General features: G+C 47.2%; 2 protein-coding genes and 1 long non-coding RNA gene across 3 annotated transcripts in view; all 3 read right to left on the bottom strand.

Annotated features, from left to right (window-relative positions):
- Positions 1-6,087: 6,087 nt before the first annotated feature.
- Positions 6,088-10,176, bottom strand: ZFP36L2 (ZFP36 ring finger protein like 2). Its single transcript, XM_017811675.1, has 2 exons — positions 9,936-10,176; positions 6,088-9,394 (listed from the first exon to the last, which is right to left on the bottom strand). Exons 1-2 carry the CDS (start codon positions 9,984-9,986, stop codon positions 7,985-7,987), a joined length of 1,461 nt encoding a protein of 486 aa, XP_017667164.1. The 5' UTR covers positions 9,987-10,176; the 3' UTR covers positions 6,088-7,984.
- Positions 10,177-11,307: 1,131 nt separating this feature from the next.
- Positions 11,308-13,255, bottom strand: LOC108495699. Its single transcript, XR_001874211.1, has 2 exons — positions 13,136-13,255; positions 11,308-11,437 (listed from the first exon to the last, which is right to left on the bottom strand). It is a non-coding gene; the product is annotated as an uncharacterized LOC108495699 (long non-coding RNA).
- A 421-nt stretch (positions 13,256-13,676) lies between these two features.
- The window catches only part of THADA (THADA, armadillo repeat containing), a 172,776-nt gene continuing 165,708 nt past the window's right edge, over positions 13,677-20,744 (bottom strand). The window contains exons 37-38 of the mRNA XM_017811614.1: positions 16,148-16,314; positions 13,677-15,021 (exon numbers count right to left, since the gene is read on the bottom strand). Coding sequence (XP_017667103.1) covers positions 14,629-15,021; positions 16,148-16,314 — 560 coding nt within the window. The 3' untranslated portion in view covers positions 13,677-14,628. The remainder of the gene's footprint in view (positions 15,022-16,147; positions 16,315-20,744) is intronic.

Raw genomic sequence — 20,744 nt, forward strand, 5'->3', positions numbered from 1 at the left:
AGAGATGCTTATTACTTGCTTAGCAACGCTCTTGCAGTGAACAGTTTACTACTAACTTTTGTGCTATGAATTCTAAATTCCATCTGGAATTTTATTTTAGGATGCAGGTTACCATAGAAAATATTTTGAGTAGACAGGAGAGGTCATGACTTGGTGTTCACATTGACACTAGCCCAAAGCTGTCTCCCACCTCCAGGGAAGACAGCTTTTCCAAGCTTCTGAGCTTTCCCCTTCCTTGACATCATCTCTGCAGTCTCCCTATCCACACTTCCCCAAATGCTAAAGAGCCAAACTGAAGAAAAATGTTCACATTCAGCTCTAGAAAGCTTAACACAGTTCACTGCATTGGGCTTTGCCTCCTCCTGTCCCCTGGACATAGTCTGATAAATCCTGGGATTTCAGATGCGCATGAAGAACAAACCCACAGAGCATAATTTAGGCTGCGGTTTCACAGGCATTTCAAGTCAGTATAAAGTTGCCCTGATGTTGAAAGCAGAGTTCCAAGCCTCACGTAACTCACATACTCCTGCCCTCGATCCTGCTTTTGTCCTACAGCCATAAGGCGATGGGAAGAGTCCAGATCAGAGCACTAATCTAGTAGAAAACATATTCCTGTCTTTTTAGAGTTAGCGTTCATTTGGATTGGCAAATTGCTGCATTCCTCATCTAATCTGACCTTTAGAAAAAGTATTTGTTAACTCTGAATTCATCTCTCAAGATTTACAGTGTGCTGTTAAGCCCTCTTTAAACAGCAGCAGCACTCAGTATAGAACCTTCCCTGTTCATCCTGCTGTGCCACTTCCGCAACAGAGCCAAATGGCATCCAGTACAAGGAACAATTTGCCCTCATCCAGGTGCAGGTGTGTGACAGGCACAAACTGACCCAGGGTTCTGCTGCCCAATGAGATATCTGGGCATTCCCTTTGATGGAAATCCACCCTTCCCACCACACTGCTGGGCAGCAGGGAGGCATCAGACCAGATCACGGTCCTTCCCAGGGCAGGCAGCTAGAAGGGCCGGAGTCCTCTTCTCGCTTCCCCACACTCACTCATCCATGGGAAACTGCTGCCAAATGTCATCAGCTGGAGTACGGCCGCCACTAAGAAGTCCAATTTCAGATTTGACAGCATTTTGGAGATTCAGAGCTGTACATGCACACCCCAGTCAGCCAGAACTCTGAGATCACTGCAGGGGCCAGAGCCACCTGCTATCCCCATCCAGCAAAGCCGGAATTTTAAAGCAACGAAAATTTAAGGTGAAAAAATGTTCATCCATGGAAAACTCAGAAGGTTCACATATATACATGGATAAAAGAAAGCCTTAATAATGACAAAAGCCAGTTGTTTGTGCTCCTCTGCAATAAGGGAATGGTTTTCACAATGCAAAGTTCTCTTTGCATACAGTACAGGGAATCCTTTACCAACATTTAGGTGCAGTTGAAGGCTAATCAAGAACTCATAAGTTACTGGCCTCTTACTGTTATTGAATTTCCTTCTATTTCTTATCTTGAGTAGCTATTATGATTCCAGGTATTCAAGTGAACGTCATTCAGAAAAGATAAGGTAATAATCCATTGATATAGGACACTCGTATTTAGATTTCAGCATATCCAGCTCCCTGTTTATGCTATTAACCATGGTAGGAAAAAGGGAGCTTAAATTACTCTGTATTTCCTTTTCAGATGATGTACAGAATAGAAATTATTCAGCAGATGTCATCTATCCCTCTTCAGCAACAGAGATGAGAGTTGTCAAGAGTAATTTTGCCTGCTTTCCTCAGGAATGCAAATTTTGCAGGGATTCACCCCAAAATGCCTCCATTAACATTTCCATTAAAGCCCTTCGAAAGGAGAGATGAAATTACTCGTATCCAGTATTAAATAATTAATTTTAATAAAGGAATTAGACCTAAACCCCAATATTCTTTAGTACATATGCTGCAAAAAATTACATAACCTGCTAAATCTATGCCAGCTGATAACAAGCATTTTCCTTAACATTCAGAACTTTTCAGAAGATGCTGAGCTTTGCCACACAACCATTACTTGATTTCCAGTAAACCAGACAAACTAACTAGTCATGGATACAGTCACATTAAATAAACTCTGTCTTGGTTTGCGCCTTCCCTTAAATGTTGGTATCTGTTCAAATGGCGCAAGAAATATTCAAGGTTCGTTTGAGTCATTTATAATCACCAATATAGAAAAGCAGTTTTAAAATATGCCAAGAATATCCCAAAGAACTGTGGAGGAAACAATGTTTCCTCAAACAGAGTAAAACCCAGACAGGAGGGATAAACCAATCTAGCAGCTTGGTGGGGAAATGCTTTGTCCTCCATCCCACCACTCCTGCCTCTTTTCCAGTATGTGGGGCTCTACCTCCTCCTCCTCCCTTACACCAGCTCTGAAAATCATCAAACTCCTGACTGACCCACTTCAACTCTACTCCAGCAGAAAACACCCTTTTTTTTCTGCCTAGTTAATAAAATCCATCAACCTCCAGGCAGAGGTGGTGAGCACCAGAGCTGGCTGGGGGTGAGTGGACCTTTTGGTGGCAGTGGACAGAGGGCCCACCCTGGGCCATGTAGTGCAAGCAGGGTGCCAGGATGCTCTCCCTGAGCTGGCTCAGGGAGTGTGTCAGAAAGGGCCAGGGAGGAGCAGAGTGGAGAAACTGCTCTCTTCTGGTGGAGGCAACATGCCACATCACCTTGAGCATGTAATTTTCATCCCAACCCTCCACTTATTCCTTTAGCAGATGAGCACTCACAGGTCTGGCTGTGGTCATTCAGGATATTCCTGCCTCTCTCTGGACAGGTACCAACCAGCTGCAAAGCTGGCAGAAGGGACAACATAACTATACTTCAGATGCAATAGTGGGAAGCTGAGTATCTTCAGTTTAAAACTCTGAAAAACTGAGTTTAAGCTGAAGGGTCAGAAAATGAAGTTTCAATTTCCAGGGTTAATGTCCTGCAAAGGTCTGGAGGCTCGACAGGCAAAACCTGAAATGTCCTACCTTATTAATGATGGACCACCATCACTTGAAGCTCCTTCAAGTAAGATTCACACTCAAGGTCAGCAAGAAGAGACAGGCCACACAATTAAAAACATATAGTACAAGTCCCTTAGCTTTAATGGTATACTAGCAAAATGAAAAAAATGAAAGCATATTTTGATCATAAACACAAGTAAAACCTCAGGCCTTCTTTGAAAATGAGGTTGTCAAATGCAGCCTCTTTGAAAGAAGTCAAAGCTGCACACCTAAGGATGGGGTGGGAGCAGTAAATGGAAGGAGAGCAATAATTTCCTTTTAGAAATAATGTAGAGTTGCATTGGACATTTAAATGATACTCTAGAAAAGAGCTCATCCCCTGACTGTGTACTTAACCATTGAGGCACTGGTTTGCTGCATTCTGCATTTATCAGTCAGCAACCTCCCAGCTCCTCAGGAGGGGGGGGTGCTGTGTGCCCTCATCCATGAATGACACAGACCGTGCTGCATCTCCAGCTTCTACACTTGAACTGGAGGTAAATGTGGGGGTACAGCAAAATCAGCTCACACTTCAACCAGGATGCACTCAGCAAAGGGCATCACTCCCCTGCTCGGTGGCTCACTGCTGGGAGTGAGCTGTTGCACAGTTCGGTGCTGTGCAATCCATCCAGCCGTGTGTTGAGAGTTACAGCACACTGCTACACCTGACAAAGGCAAACTGAGAAAAGCCACACAAACAAAAAGCCCCCAGGAAACTGAGTGGATTAGGTAGTAAAAAGCAAAACTACTAATTCAATACATTTGAAAATCCCCTAACGATCATACCAAACTATGTTAAATTAATTCTTATTCCAAGACCTATACCATTACACCTATTTCTACAAAGTTAAGTAATTGATGCAATTTCTTTCAGACTATAAACTGAAGCAAGCAGGCCTCAGTCCTAACCAATAATTAGTAAAATCCCCATTTTCCAGATCCTCAGAGTCATTTTAAGTGACCCAACTGTTAACAGGTACATCACATCTCTAATGGGCAACAACAGAGACTTAGAGCTCCTTCTCAACCCAAAGCTCTTGAAGAAAACCAGTTTCATTTTTATGCAGAGTTTATCGATTTATCGCAAAGTATGAGAAAAGTCCTGAATGGCCTGACCAGCTTTGCATACACTGTTGAATTTTGAAATGAAAGCAAGAGAACATTTGCTTAAGTCAACAACCTAAGTCACTAGTTTAAAGGTTAACACTTGATTGTGCAGCACAAGAAACAGACACTTTTATCTTCCCAGTTCAAGGACTCCTGGTTTTCTGAACAGCGGCACACAACACCGCAACAGACTGGGTTGCAGCACACTTCGGAGGTACAAACAGAACAGGGTGCAGGACAGGTGGCCTCAGAATATCACACACTTGGAGCCAGGCAGAGGGCAGCTCAGGCCCAGCTCTCCCCACACAGTGGCATGCCACTAGCCTGCTGGGAGACACTGGTGGGATATCACCCACCCTGTCCTGGCAGCCTTTCTAACACACAGAACACTGGTGCTGACACCAGCACAGTTGTGTTTCACGTGAGGCAGCTGCCGTAAAGCTTCAAGAACTCTTCTTCCAGCCAGGAGACACCAAAGCCAACCTCAGCACCCTCACCAACATCCTGTTTTACGAACAGAAAACCACTGGGAAGATGAAAGTACTGCACTGATGGAGTACAGCTGTCCTAGATAAGCGAAATATAAAAATAAATAAGGCCCTTATCTACTGTGGCAAGAAAAAGGCAGGCTCAGGGGTAGAGGTGGGCAAGGGAGGGAACCAACAAAAGGGAGGGAAGAAACAAAATCTGAAATTAATGAGACATGCACACCTAATTCATGCAGTTTAGTGTGACAATTAGCTTCAAAAACCCAAAAGTGAGTTAAGACATCAGCTTAAGACACCAGTCAAACCAACAGCTATTCTCTGTTCCTCAAAAACACTGGCAAAGGCCTGTTCCTTGCAGTCAGGGCATCTGTACCAGGGATGCCTGGGGAAGGACCCATTGGAGCTCAGGGCCACTGTACAGCCAGTGACAAAAATAAATTTCATCAGAAATTAAGTCTGGGAATCAAAGGGAGCAATTCTGAGCCAAAACGTCAGACTGATCCATTAAAAAAAAGTGACTACTGTAGCTAAGCTGTGTTGTCATACATTGCTTACGTTTGTTTTAATTTTAAACTAAGTGTCAGTCCAAGGTTTGTTACACAAACATATGGCACCAGTATTACATTCTACCTTGTATTTATAGAAAGCGCTGTGGCAGTCCAGGCAGTGCAGAGATGCCATAATGTTAACAACATTTATTATTAGTACGACAAAAGAACAAAAATAAGCTGGTAGAAATCGTGACTTAGAAGTTTAAGGGACTGACTGGAACAAGGTGCCAAAACTGGGGAGATATTAGCTAAAATTCCTTCAGTATTAATACACTCATAGTCTCCAGGCTGCCAAGTATTTCGTTATATAAATATACCCTCAAAAAGGTAATTTGTTTAAAACCCAAGCCCTGAAAACTGATTAGCACATTTAATGCTAGCCCTATTAACAGATATGCCCTCAGCTGAGTGATGGGAGCATTGAGGCAGAAGTCCGCATTCCTGTGAGTGAAAAGAAACAAAGCTTTTGGGACAAAGGGTAAACTTTAATTATGCCTTTTTATTACCCAAACTGCCATTTCCTCCTTGCCCCAAACAAGCCAGGAAGGCTAATGGCACTCTCATTTTGCCCCTTAAGCAATGTGATTGATAAATGCCATTACTAGATTTTTCCACTCCAGCTGTTACACTACAAGCAGTAGACCTTTGATTCTTCATCCTCTTAAAAATAAAATAAAAAAAAAAAAAGGCAGGATACAGTACACCACTGACATTCCCGAAACTTCTGGAAGCGTTTATTAACTTTGGCCGCCGACCAGTGCGACCAGTGACGGCTGCAGGAGTGTACTGGAGCAGCAGTGCAAACTGGTTAATCTGTAGCTAGACATATCTGTGATTGGTGGGGGTGGTGGTGTTTAGCAAGAAATACTCCTTGCCTGGCAGCCAGGGCTTTAGCAGTTGGAAGGGTTACTTGGCTTTTTTTTTTTTTTCCAAAAAATTTTATTGGGAGAACTACAAAACATTTACAGTACAAAGTTTACAGTCTCACACAATTTGTAGTGAACTGACTCCCGAAAAATATATTACAACTCAAGTTGACTTATCCTTTAGTTACATTCAAAACATACTTCTGTTAAAGTAGTCCAAAAGAGTACATAGTGCTCAATCTGTACCTATGTACAAACAAAACTAAGCTACTGCTCATTCATCCACCGTCCAGGAAAGTTTTGGAAAACTCCCAACTTTCTACATTAGGAAAAAAAAAAAATTACAAGTTTTGGAATTCAATTAAACAAGATATGTTCATGTACTGTATAAAGTTTCAGATCCAAAGATGGCCTCCATTCTTATAAAATAGAGTGGCGAAATTTTGCTGTAGTTAAAACCCATCCCTACATTCAAATTACCTCAAGCATTAAGAAAAATACTTATTTGGTTGAGAAATATTTAAGGCAAGCATGGACCCTCAAAAAGGCACTGTGAGACATAATACTGGGACCCCCAATTATTGCTACATACTTTGAGACTATATCACAGTGTGATTGGTGGAGTTAGGCAACAAAAATACTTTTTGGTTATTTTAAACAAGTCTGAATTAGATTTGCCACTTTGAAGTCTGATTGCTCAGGCAGTCTTTTTTTCTGCTCTTTTTTTTTTCTTCTCTAGTTTGTTTTCAACTCGGACGGGCTACAACCATTTACATTCTAAAAAACCCATAGAAATTCCTCAAACTACTTCCACAGCATCGAGACCGATTTCTATAAAGAAACCATGCAATCTTTCAGATTTACGTAAACAAGGAAAGAAATTAATGAAATAAATATTACATACAATCTCTTAAATTAAGAATTTTACTCATTTACAATAAAATAACCAAGTGAAGTTACAAAAAGGCATATATTACTGTGAAAAGAACACACTCCACATTTCGCCGATTAATAATGAAAATCATAATTTAAACATAATAAAAGAATATATATCTATTGCTTTTCATCATACCCGATAAATACAGTATGAACAAATTACCAATGTATACTTTTCACAAGATAATAAATAAGTTAAATAATTTCATATTGAGTTGTGTGCAGTGAACTCATTCATGCAATCAACTCAAACAGCTAAAAAAAAATTTAAAAAAAATCAGCAGTTATTCTCCAACAATTACAAACTAAACTCAGTTGAGTGCTTCCAAATAAAGCAACAACAAAAAATTGTTCTAAGCCAAACATCCACTAAGTGGTGGCAATGGAACCAATATTAAACTTTGGAATGAAGGTTTTAGCATTTGTTATAATAATAATATATAGATATATAAAAAAGGTTGTTATCAAGGCATATTCTTGGCAGGATGTTGGATTCTTTTTTTTCCTAAAAAAAAAAAGCTTATAGGTTTAGTATGTTCTGTGTTTTTATTTGAACTGGATTGAAACACAAACTAGTTTGTAACTTCTTTTTCTGTGTGTCTGCAGGTTTGGAGGAGCTGGGCAGGCAGAACCGGCGCTCCCCAGATTGTTTGTTGCTTTCTGGTGGTGTCTTTTCTAATGCTAGTTTGTTGGTTTTTTTTTTGAACACAGATGGAATGGCTGCTGCTGGTGCGTATCATAACTTGTCTCCAAAGAACAACAAAAAAAACCCCGAAACAAAAATCCCCTTCTTCCAAGGTCTCTCTATAAAAATAGGTTTGTTCAGTTCGTGTCATTTGCCCTTTTGCAAAATGCTTTGTTTCTCGTTTTGTTCAGCTCTCGGTGTAGATAGACAGATACATATAAAAAAAAAACCACCAAAAAATAGAGAAGAAGGAGAGGTTTCGCTTTCTTCGGTCACTTACTTGCAGGGCCGCCGCGGGGCCCCCCCGGCCGGTCCCCCGTCCCCCTCAATCGTCGGAGATGGAGAGGCGGCTGAAGATGGGCAGGCGGCGGCCCGAGTCCAGGCTGGGTGACTCGGAGCCGCTGAGGGAGCCGGAGCTGAGGGAGCCGCTCAGGTAGCTCTCCCGATCGGAGAGCGAGTCCGGCGGGCTGGGCGGCGCGTCGAAGACGGGCGACTCGGAGAGGCGGCGGAGGGGCTGGAAGCTGAAGGGCGGCGAGGCGGGGGGCGGCGGGCAGCCCCCGCCGGGCGGCGGCGGCTGCTGCTGGCAGCGGTAGTAGGCGGCGGCAGCGGCGGCCGCGGCGGCGGCAGCGGCGAAGTTCTGGGTGTGCAGGGCGAGGGGAGCGATGAGGCTGCCCAGCTCCTGCCCCGAGAAGGCGAAGGCGTTGTTGGCGCATGGCGGCGAGAGCAGCTCCTCGCAGTAGGAGGCGGAGGCGGGCGGCGGCGGCGTGCGCGACCCGCCGGGGCTCTCCAGCAGGGCGGCGTCCAGGCGGCCGCCGGGTGGCGGCGGCGGCGGGGGGGCGCCGTGGGGGTGCGGGGGGTGGTGGTGGTGGTGGTGGGCGGAGAAGCCGGAGAAGCTCAGGCTGTGGTGCAGCTTGGGCCGCTCGCCGCCGCCGCGCGGGTGCCCGAAGCCGCCGCCGCCCAGCGGGTGGTCGCGGGGGGCGAAGGCGCGGAGGTCGCCGGTGCTGCCGGCGGGGTGCGGGGGTGGGTGGTGCGGGTGATGGTGCGGCCCGGCCGCGGCGGCGGGCGGGGGGGCGGCCGTGCCCCCGCCGGGCGCCGGGCGGCGCTCGTCGGCGTTGTGGATGAAGTGGCAGCGCGGGCCGTAGGGGCAGAAGCCGATGGTGTGGAAGGTGCGGCAGAGCTCGGTCTTATACTTGGGGTGGCGGGTGAGGCTGCGCAGCTCGTGGAAGCCGTGGGCGAACTGGCACTTCTCGCCGTACTTGCAGGCGCCGCTCTCCTCGAAGGGGCGGCACAGCTCCGTCTTGTAGCGCGTCGAGTTGATGGGGGCCCCGCCGCCGCCGGAGCCGCCCCCTTTGCCGGCCGCCTGCTGCTGCTGCTGGAGCTGCTGCATGAGGTGCTGGCTGCGCTCGCCGTTCTCGCTGAAGGAGCGGTCCCGGAACTTGTTCTCCTTGTTGAGCAGGGCCGTGGGGCTGCTGCTGCCGCCGCCGCCGCCTCCGCCGGAGCCCGTCTCCTTCAGGCTGCCGAACGAAGAGGAGGAGGAGGAAGAAGAGGAGGAGGTGGAGGAAGAGCTGGAGCCGGTGGGGCTGGGGAACTTGGAGCCGCCGGCCAGCGCCGTCAGGTTGCTGGTCGAGTGCCGCCGTAGGAAGCCCGGCGCGAAGCTGGAGCTGGGAGGGGTCACCGGGGTCCCCACGGCTTTCTTATCCAGCATGCTGCTTAGGTTGGTCAGGGACTTCTCCGTCTGCCGGGGCGGGGAGAGGGAAGGGGGTGGGGGAGACAGCGGGAGAGAGAGAGTGTTGCGGGTGACCGCCTGCCCACCGCCGCGGCTCCCCACGCCGCCCCAGGCGCGCCGCGGCAGTCGGGGCGGGGGTCGCGCCACCCGACCGGCCCGCAAAGCGCGTCCGCTGCCAGCGCCTGCAGGGCAGGGCAGGGCCGGGGAGAAGCTCCTGCACCGGCTCTGCTGCATCTGCAACTTTTTTCAAAAGTTTGTCCCGGCAGCGCAACACGCGGGCAGGAGCTGCGGGGCGGCCCCGCACCCCCGCGGCTGCAGATCAGCCCGCCCCGAACGCGGCCACCGGGAGGCCACGAGGCGGCATTCCGGGGCTCGCAGCCTTGCGCCAGGCCCCCGGCCGGCTGTCAGACCGCGACCCGCCCGCACGGCCCAGCCCGGCCCGGCCTCCCGCCCCGCCGCGGTGCCCCAGCCCCAGCAGCCCGGAGAGTCGCCCCGCACCCCGCGGCATTGCCAGCCCAGATCCCGCCCGGGTAAGCGCGCTCTTCCCTACCTTGCACAAGAAGTCAATGTCGTAGAAGGCAGATAAAAGTGTCGTCGACATTTCTAGATCCTGTAATGGTCGGAAATACAGGAAGGACCGAATGATCCCGCTGTCCTCGGAGGGTTTGGAAAAGCCACGACTAGATAGGAGGGGACCGTCTGCTTGAGATCCGAAACGGTCCCGACTCCTTCCCGGCGGGACGGCGGGTGCCGGGCCGAGGCGGCGACGGCGGCTGCACAGCAGCGGGCGAACTGCGGGAACTCCGCGGCGCCCCGCGCCGCCCCCATATAAACGCGGCTGCCCGCGGCCCGCGGGGGCGGTGCCCCGCTCCGCCCGCCCCGCGCCGCCCGCTGGGCCCGCCCCGCCCCAGCCCGCCGGCCGGGCCGCCCTGAGTTTGGCAGAGGGCGCCGGCAGCGGTGGCCGAGCAGGTTGGTGGATAGGGAGTGCCTCGCAGTCAGCCCCGGGTACCCCGAGCCAGGTGTGCCTGCTGTGGCGGCAGCCCGGGTAGGACGGGGCGGAAACAGCGGGGAAACAGCCGAGGCAGCGCTCACCGTGCCCTGCGGGCTTGGCCCCCGCGCAGCGCCCCTCTTCGCGTCCCTCTCCAAAGACCCGGCGCCCTCGCGTTGCTGCCACCCCCGCCAGCGGTCCGGGAGCCGCCCGCGCTCGGCGGCCGCGGCTGCCGCGGAGCGGAGGGTGCGCGGTGCCGCGGGAGGGGCGCGGCAGCGCCGGGGACACTTCTTCCCCCAGCCCCGCCGAGAACTAACTTATGCCACGTAATTGGTTTGAAACAAAGGTCGGGTCCGCGCTGCCCCGATGCGGCTGGCGGGACGGGGCTGGGCAAGGGCGGCCCGCCCCGCCGCTTCTCCCTTCTCTTCGGGGAGCTCGTGTTTGGTGCTTATTTTTTGTTTTCCTTTCTGTTTGGAGTCCAGAAGTTGGCTGGCGGGCGCGGATTCGAGGCAGCGGTAACGCCGCCACCGCCCGAGCTGATACACGACCCCCACCCAACCCCTCTATGCATCTCTCTCCTCCCGCGCCTTGCACCCCTCCCCCGTCTCCCTCCCACGCTTGCCCCCTTCACTTCTCACCCCCCGCCGAGGTCCTGTGACCCGCCGCACCTCCCCCCCGCCGCCCCCGGTGCCCTCCGCGGGCGGAGGCAGCGGCCGGGGCTCCCTCCTGTGACGGGGCTCTCTCCCGGGACGGGCCCGGCCGCCGTCCAAGGCGGGCCGGGAGCCGCCGTGCAAAACACCCCCGCCCCCCCCGCGCCGATAAGGCCGCGCAAACATGACTTTGTGAAAGGCGGCGGCGGCTCCTCTGCACCCCCCACCCCGTCCCCTCCCGCGTTTGTTCGGCCCCGGGACAAATGGGAAAGAGAACACAGACGGGCAAACGTGTAAAGTTTTATGGCTGCTGAAGCCAGCAGAAGTGTTTGATCGTCTTTAGCTTCCGAGCAGGAATGTCAGGCCCGCGAGATCCAAGCGTGCAAACCTGACCACGTCAGCAAGAGCGCGGCGCTGTGAAAACACATTTGCAAAGCAAAGAAACTTCGGCGGGGTGGGGAGAGGGGGGGTCATCAGAACCCCTCGCTGCGGGGTTTCAGACTCAACTCCCTCCGCCACGCGGCTCCCGCGCCCGTTTGCTTCCTCCCCTCCTCCTCCTCCTCCTCCTCCCACGCGGCTGCTGAGGGGGGGCTGCAGGCGGCCCCCGTCGGGCGCCCTCCTGGCCGCCCGGACGGGCGCTGCCCGCGAGCCGTCACCCACGGCGGGACGGGCCCGGCCACGGAGATCGAAAATCCCCCGGGGAAAGACGAGGAGCTGGGGGGGGGGCGGAAAGCCCAAACCTCGCTCCTTCCCGTGTCCTAGCCGTTTGCTGGGGCCCTTCCCTCCCTCGGCGGGTGTTGCTGCTGGACGCGGCTCGGCTGGCCCCGCTCCCGGCCCCATTCCCGGCCTTGCTCCCCCGTTCCCGGCCCCTCCCGCTGCCCGCGCGGCTGACGGGCTCATGGTGCCCCCTCGCGGCCGCCGGGCCCGCCGGCAGCGGCTCCTCCGCCCAACAGTGCCGGGAGAGATCCCACGTTCCTGCCTCTTCCCCTCCTCCCGTTCTGCCGGGGGGCGACGGCTCCCGACCCGGCAACAGGCCCTGCCCCGCACTCGGGGAGCCTCCGGGGCGCAGGAATGCCGCGGACGGGCGGGATAACGTGCATCCCTTCCCATAACCTCCTCCTGGGCCGGTCGGAGTTGCCTGCGCACTGACCCTCCCACACGTCTCTGCCAGGGAAACATCACCTCGGAGCAGATCCTGCCCGCCAGCCAACCGAAAGTACCGTTTACGATGACAGTCATGCACGGATCAATGTGTCATCGCCATTGGGAGGAATACTTTGATAAACTAACTTTGATCAAATACACGACCGATAAGCGCTCTGGCATCACGCTTTGCTAACCCTCTCCTGCAATCGCTGCACAGGGTTTAAAGGTTCTTCATTGAGTAGTTACACAGTAACGCAAGCCACTAGCACCGTGTGGTGAAATGTATGTGCGCTAATATAATTCTTATTTGCTCTCTATAAATGGAGCCGGGATGACAGAGGTTCCAGTTGCATCTTAACACCACGATAAGGAAGACCGAGTTTTTGAGCTGTTTGGTTACTGATTAACCAAGTCCTCAAGGCTTCACCAAATTAAGTTTTATGGTCACTTTGGGTCTACTACTATGCTGTTACCTCTCTGCATTTACTCATTTGCCAGTATTAAATACATATGTATATGCATTTTTAATTCTACCCCGTTAAAAAAAATTAAAAAGCCAATGTTACTAGATAGTCTTGTGCTACCCACTGACATGAGTGAGGTTACACAACTGATACATACAAAGTTGGTTTTGTCTCTTACTATTAAAAGCTGTTGCCACACTAGTTCGGAAATTATGGAAAGATGTGGCAAAACCAGCAGCTAGCTGTTGATTAATTGTACAGGTCTTGCCTATTTTTTTAAGAGTGGCTTCCAGACATAATCTGGGCTGTTCCTTCCCCAGGAGCTCAAACCAGATGCAAACAAATTCATTTTTAGCCTAACTTGCACCGTGGCTCACTAAGCTGGGTAGTGGGCATTCTGAGAAACATCATTTCAGATTCCAACATTTCCCTTTTGCCTACTGAAGCCTCAAGTTTCATCATCAATTACTTATATAAGTAACCCCAAATCCTGAAAACTTACAGCCACTTCTTGTTATCTTTTTTTCAGTAGCGACTTTGTTTTGTGCAGTGTTCAGGTGTCCATTAGATCCAAGTCAGCAGCTTAGCTCGATTTACAGCAGATTCCATTTAAACTCAAGGAGAGGGCACCAATCGGCTATCGGGCACCGCAGCACGCAGCCACTGCGAGCGGCGCCGGCCCAAGCCTGAGCCTACCCGGGCTAAGCCCGACGCCGGCACTAAGGGAACCCGACCCTGCCCCGGCTGAGCCCGGCCCGGCTCTCAGGGAACGGGCCCATCCCGCGTACGGCGGTGCCGCGGCGCCACCTGCGGGCCTTGAGCCGCAACACTCACCCCTTACCTGCGTGTGATCGACATTTACGGCCAAACTCTGCTCACACACAATTAGGTGAGGAGGCTGAAAGGAAACAGTCGTTCACTGGACATGTTCTTCGTCCTAGGAGACCAAAATGACGGCGTACAGGGACGCATATCCATATTTTGGGGGGCCTGGCCGTGCTACAGCCAGTCACAGCCCTTGGCTACAGGAAGGTAACGCAACCTTTTCAGATCAATATTTATTTTCGATGTCTCGTTTTTCATACTGAAACCCAGTTTCAGTTCCCAGAAAAATACATTTCAACACACAACAAGCATGTTTGTGTTTCAGACACAGCATCACCATGAAGCGCTCAGAACAGTCCCCAAAGCCACCCCACCTGAGTGCCGGTGAGAGCATCTCTCAAAAGCAAGGGCTGGAGCACAGAAACACCTCTGGTAGCTTCAGAGGGGCCTCACACTACTCAGCAGGACTTTCCTTTCCAGGCCTGCTTGCAGAACAAGGGGTTTTGAAGTAAAGATGAAACTGTTTTGTTTGCAATGGAACAGCTGCTTTGTTTTGAACACAGTAGTCTTCATTTTAGAGCCATTTTATGAATGTAATTATTTGATTTAAAGGAAAAAAGAGGCATGCAGAAGTCTAACTAATGCTGTTTCCATGTGTGAAACAAGGTTACTACCAAAGTGAAAATCCTTGCCTTCCTCCAGAGGAAAATACAGTAAAATTTGAAATATACTCTAAAAATTGCCATGAACAAAAAAGTCACAGTTTGTTCCTTTTCTTTTTGAAACACTTAAAAATAAAAATAGCATATTAATTTAATAATTAACATGCTAAATTCTGTAAGGAGACCAAAATAATACACTTTTTCTTGGTACTAAGATACAGGAGGTAAAATATGGGATAAAATGTAACAGAACTACAGGTGGCCTGCACCTGGATGCATGGAAAATATTAGGTTTACCTGCTTTACTTCCTACAGTGGTTGTAATAAACAATGCTCAGCTGAATGAAATTAGCAAATGCATTTAAAAGGAACGGTCTCCCACAGCACATCTGGTAAAAAAAAAATGAATCCATGGACTAATATATAAAAATGTAGTTTTAGCCTGAATACTGAACAGTTTGTTGCAGATTTACTGGAGTCATCCTGATTCCTTGAACATCGCTGGAATTCAGTCTCCCTGAGAGAATGTGTCCATGTTCCCTGAGGATGAACTTTTAGTAACATACTTTTCCAGATCTTCATTTTTGCAAGTATCATCAGACTTCAGCAGATTCAGTATTTTAAGACAGAGCAATATTCTCTCATTTTGAATAGCTAATCTTGTGAATTCTGCAGTTTTGGAAAATTCTGGAGCTGGAGGCAGTGCTTGAAGGTGGTGTTCAACGAGCTGGGCTTGGTCCAGTGCTGTTATTGATAGTCGCTTCAGTTCTCCGTGATGCGGTAACGTTAGATGAGTCATCGATATGAGCTGTAAAAGGTGCTTACTCAGTTGTCTAACATGAGTCAACTTCTCTGCCCAAAAATTCACTTCTCCTTTATCAAACAGATAATCATCTTCTTCCTTAACAAAAAGAAAACCAACAGTGATTAGGAAATGACTTGTGGTTTCATAATAATGAGAAAATCATAAAAGATACAAAAGAGGATATATACAGAAACAGGTGTCACAGAACCGCTTCTTTATATAAAAAGAAGGTAAAAATTCACATGCATTTTTTAAAGGTTTGGGAACTACTTTGTCAAAGAAATTTTACCTTCAAAAATCAGGCAGTTATGGTACAAGTCTTGGGAAACAGTGGAAGTAAATAGTAGTCCTAATCCTTAACATGTGCTTGAAACAGTCTTATATTTCACAGAGACCTCTCTGTAACCAGTATGGTAATTTGCTATATCATGGTGCTTTTTGAGTGGATTAAATGAAAAAGGAAAATTGTATCAGTCAGTGAAACTTAGAAAGGCATACCTAAACCACAGGCTTAAGAAAAGGTCCATAATATATTTCATGGGTCATATTAATTGTCAAGAAACTTCTCAAAGATGTAGCTGGTCCTGCTCCTTCCGGTTTACCTTCCAGCATTATTTTGACTTTTACAGTCTTTTCAAGACAAAAAGAGCACAGCGTATTATGTAGTATTACGCTTTACAGAACCAGCGTGGCGAAGTTCTTCTTTACAGAAATAATCCTTCTGAAGACAGTAACTGATGTAAGCAAGGCTGTTTCATGTGCTGTGCAGAACCAATCATAGGTAAGATGGCATAAAGTTACCAAATATTTAAATGCCAACTCTGGAAAAGCCAGCAGTTGGGAGAGCACTTTTCTTGAACACCAGATGTGCCTGGCACCCACAGCAGCAGAATAAATTCAAGGCAAGCCATCATCTGCAATAATACATTTCAGCCTCAAAATATTTCAGTCGACAATGACTTGTGAAGTAACTCTTGGTTTATTTCAATGTTTGCTTATTGATCTCTTTAATTTTATGCTGATATTGCCAGGAAACAGGTATCAAACTCTATTTTTATTCTAAATATTATCCATGTGCATTTTTTTTAAAACTGTAAATCAGTTAATACTGCAGTAGTGATCATCAGGCTTCACCAAATGAGATGTTACATTCCATTCCTACCACAAGACTGCAGAAATGCAGTGCTTCCAACATGATATAGCAACTGGTTGTTAAAATTACCAGGGCTGAAGTCTCCGAATCTCTTTTCAGGTCGCTGTCTCCCAGCAGCCATTCCAGCAGGATCAGCACACCAGCATGGATCTCCCCCCACCGCTGGAGCAGCTCACACAGTATGCCAAATGCTAAATCTAAAGCCATTGGAGCATTCACTATCCTAAGTGCAAACTCTGTTTAAAGAAAATATGTGTAAGAATACAGAGCAAGACCACAAACATTTTCAAATAAAATCAGCACAAAAATGATTTCTTGAAAACAGATGCTGAATTTATACAAACACATGTGGAATGACGAATTATACAGCAAATAAGTTAGATGAATGTTTACTTCTGTGCCACTTGGGGCCTTCCCTCAATTCCAAAATAATACATGAAGCAATTGAAAATGCTGATGCTTCATTTTTTTCCTCCCCATGTAGTGACATTTATTAATTTGGGTTTAAATATAAAATATGTCTGTTACAAATGTCTCAAGAGACAGTCCTGATCCTATTACATGGTGACTATTTTTACAAAACTACAGCTATGCCTTAGATCTGATTTGATATTTTCACTGGAACTCAAAACCTACAACACATGATATGTTTTTAAAGGGTTGGGATATAAAATGAATAATTATTTGGTGTGCAATCTCTTTATATATAAGACAGACATACATACGCACACATGTAAGAGAGATGAGGAACAAAGCAGGCTTAGAAAAGACGTTTGAGAAGGGAAAGGCAGACACTGTTTACAATATCATCACAGAGCTAGAGTTATACCATTTTTGGCACCATGCCAGAACTGTACACAAAGCCATCATCCACAGTGTATTTCTTCCTTAAACTTCCTCACTGCTCTCATTTGGGCAGATGCTGTTTTGACTGTGTGGGTCCTAAGGCTGCCCTCAATAATAGAGGATATAAAAATGCCAGAAGTCTCATTTGCAGGAGAACTCCAACAACTGTGTTCACAGGTAGGAGTTTCACCACTCGTAACATTAATGCTTTTTTTTTTTTTTTTTTTAAGGGGATGAGGGAAGAGCACTGGAAGAGGAAGAGCTAATGAACAAGTCCCTGTAAAATCCCCATTACTGTAAAAAGGATTTGGGCAAAATTCATCCTTGTCCATAGTCACCAGCAAATGAAAAAATGTTCCCTGAATGGTCTGTCTTCTAAATAATGGTATCATAAGGACATGCCATTCTTGAAGGATGTAATTTGCAAGCAGTTAAGACAGCAGAGTCAGAACTATTTGGTAAAAATCCATATAGACATGGAAAGCAGACCTTACTTTTTGTGTCTGTCTGTACTTAAGCACTTCTCATGAAGCAAAACAACTACTGACATAAAAGAGGCACAACAGTGCAGCTGAGACCTATCCCTCACAACCCACTTTCAGAGCTGCAGCACAGACCTCTGTTCTGTAACCTGTCCCGAGGCCTCAGGCCAGCTGCAGGTTTCCCGGACTACGCTGGCACAGACAAGAAACTCACAGTAAAACACCAGGATTCGGCAAACACACATGCCAACGAATATGGAAATGCAGGAAACATCTAAGGGCAAAACAGACCGATGGAAAAGATGGGTATGTGTTATTTGACAGACCAGGCAATGTACCGAGGACATTGGGGAGGATGAATTAGTATTTGAGACCATGAGGACAAAGGACCATAATACGGAAGGGAATGAAGGGGAAAGAACAGATGGTCCCTTCTTTATCCTGGAGTTAGATGAGGGTAAATGGAAATCTCCTTGAACAAGCAACAGGAAGGCAGGCAGTCAATCTCTTCATGACACTAATAATGTTACATATACAGTTTGTCTCTGCTGGACAGTAAAATCAAATGTTCAAATCTGCTTTCTTCATGTCAGGAGTTATCACCGTATCAGGATATCCCTGAGCCTTGTCTGTGAGGGAGAGCTTGCAATGGTGCAATGCAACAGTTATTACAGGCAATGGATTTTTTTAGGTATTATTTTTGCTGACATTTCCTTCCAGGAATTTCTTTGGGTTTGTTTGTTTGTTTTCTTTTGGTTTTTTGTGGTTTTTTTTTTTAAAAACCCTTGCTTTCTCTACTGCTGTGCCCCATTTGGTACCAGTCTGATACTCTAAAGAATGGGCACGATGGTTGTCCTCTCTGTTTTGATTTGCTTAGGCTCAGGTAGAAAACAGTTTCATTCAAGTGCAGTAGGGACATCAGAAATACTAGCCATCCTCAGAGCTGGAAGAACAGAGATTAAAATGGAGTCTGGTGTTCTGAGCCTGAAACAAACATCTTGGTTATGAACGCTTACAAAATGCAACACTTTAAACCCAGCTCTTTTGAGTTCTGATGATCCTTCAGAATTTTATGGATGAATGCCTACAATTGTCAGTGTTTATATAAGATCTCTTGCTTGTGTCACTTTATTTATATTTGAATATTTAGCAAATTCAGGGATGCTGGGAGCTAACAGCCAAAAATGGTATTTCCCACTACTGAGTTTGCTGTTGCTTTGGAGGACCGATTATAGATACAACTGCTATTTTCTGGAGGCCTTCTCTTCCTTTTTAAGATTTAGACTCCTTAAGTATAAATACAGTGATGCTCTCTTTGTGAATGAGAATGCTGGACTACTGAGAAATGCACCAAGAAATAGACTTGGGCCTCTAATTCTGTTATTACATGAACATGCTGAAAACTACCAAGAGGTAGCAAAATAAGTAATGCTGAGGTCCTGCTCAGACTGAACTTGCTTGCTAGCAGTTTTTCAACAGCATGACACAGAGGAAAAGGCAGTTTTGTGGTCACAGATTATGGCAGTCTTGTAGAGAATCCTGCAAGTTGCAACAGAGGAAATGGCAAGTCTGTTTTTTTTTTGCTGCTGTTGTTGGTTTCGTTCTTCAAAGAAAAAAAGAGAAAAAATACAGGAAAAACATGTAAAGGCAGCATAGCACACAGTAAAAACATGAAGACTGAACACAGCACTGACCCAAAAGATGCCAACCACCCTTCTGTGAACTGCAGACACCATTTAACTGATCAACCAAACTTCATGTGTCAGTTCTGACACTGAGAACAGAAAAAAACAAAGCAACATCACTTTGATAATGCTAAAACTTAGGGTTCAGAAAATTGGGTAAGAGCCTGCATACCCTTGGCTTTGTGCTACAGAAGGCAGCATAGCAGTGTCCTGGTACTTCAGGTGTTGACACAGACTCAACAACAGATCCAAGTCTGGCAGATGAAGAATTTTCACTTGCACCTGCCCATCCCATCCCACTACTGCAGAGTGTCAGGAATGGCTCCAGAGTTTCTGAATTGCTTTCTTAGCTGCTGTTACTTACAGAACATACTGACAAACCAGTTCACTCAAGTTTGATGCTAGAATAGTTCAAGATTAGATTGTGGACTACCAATGCCACAAGGACAACAAAAGAGATGCAGCATATCTTGGAGTGCTGAAGTAATACAAATGAATAACAGCAAGCGAAGTTATGTATATATATACCCAGGATTTAAGAGGTAAAAAACGCTTTCACAGGGGAAAATGTTCTATTGCTTTGATGACCCCTAGCTCTAAAAGTAACAGCCACGGATGTTGTAACCAAATACAAAATCTTTTAAGATACCCCAAAAGGTGTGTCTCTTCTAAAAATAAATGTGTCTTCACTGATGTTTTAACTGCTTACAAGAACTGCTCCTCACATCATCACTGGCTTGCAAAAGCAAGGCTGATTTTCAAGAAACCACATATTACACACGATGCTGTGTTCGTGACTCATGGTATGACTTCAGAGAGTAGTCTGAGCAAAATGGAAGTTCACCAGGGGCAAAAAGGGCAGGTGGCTCTCCATTCACCGCAGCTTCCTCAGGCCATGGGCCCCTGCTGCTTACCTGGTAGCCAGCTCAGGCACTCTGCTGATCACCGGGTAAATTAAAGCTCAGAACAGCCGAATAGGCATTTGGCACACAACTTGGCGTGTGGGTTCTCCTGCTTGGCTGGTAAGCTGAGCTGGTTGCCCTGTAGTCAGAATTGGTATAGCTGGGGGAGGGAAGATCACAGGACAGCACGGGGAAGGAAAGAAGCCAAAGGGAGAGCGAGACCTCCCCGTTCAGCAAGCTGTTAGCCCAGGTCAGCTCTCATCCCAAACTTCCCCATCAGGGCCTTGCAAACAAAATGCTAACAGAGATTATTTAAATAACTGAGTATTAATAGACTTTCATAATATAACTAACTATTTAAAGTAACTGAATAAAAAAAATGTCAAATGACAGATTTACAGAAGCGGTTCACAGCTGATTATTGACACAGGAGCTAAACCAGCAGAAATCGAACCTGGAGACATCTCTATTGCTGAACACTGAAAATACAGTAGAGCTCCTTTCACAACAGTCCTATAGACTATCAAAACTGTGTTAAAAATATAATTTTTTAAAATTTTGAAACATGCATATGATCCAATGTGTAAAAACATCACAAGCGAGATAAGCATCTTACTAAATAGGCAACTACAGGGGCTAAAATACAAAAAATTCTCTATGACTTAAAACAAGTAGTTACAAGCAGAAGAATTAATTCTACTCATTGAAATGAAAAATAAAGATAAGGATCAGGTACTACGTGCTTTTTTTT

Source organism: Lepidothrix coronata, unplaced genomic scaffold (genome assembly GCF_001604755.1).
Source record: "Lepidothrix coronata isolate B3197 unplaced genomic scaffold, Lepidothrix_coronata-1.0 Scaffold33, whole genome shotgun sequence".
In the NCBI taxonomy this organism is placed as follows: domain Eukaryota; kingdom Metazoa; phylum Chordata; class Aves; order Passeriformes; family Pipridae; genus Lepidothrix; species Lepidothrix coronata.

What these genes read in the sequence shown, in the direction of transcription:
- ZFP36L2 (XM_017811675.1), bottom strand. Translation starts at nt 9,986, where the DNA reads ATGTCGACGACACTTTTATCTGCCTTCTACGACATTGACTTCTTGTGC. An exon ending in ACATTGACTTCTTGTGCAAG is followed by an intron (nt 9,395 to 9,935) that starts GTAGGGAAGAGC and finishes CCGCCCCGGCAG; the next exon opens with ACGGAGAAGTCCCTGACCAA.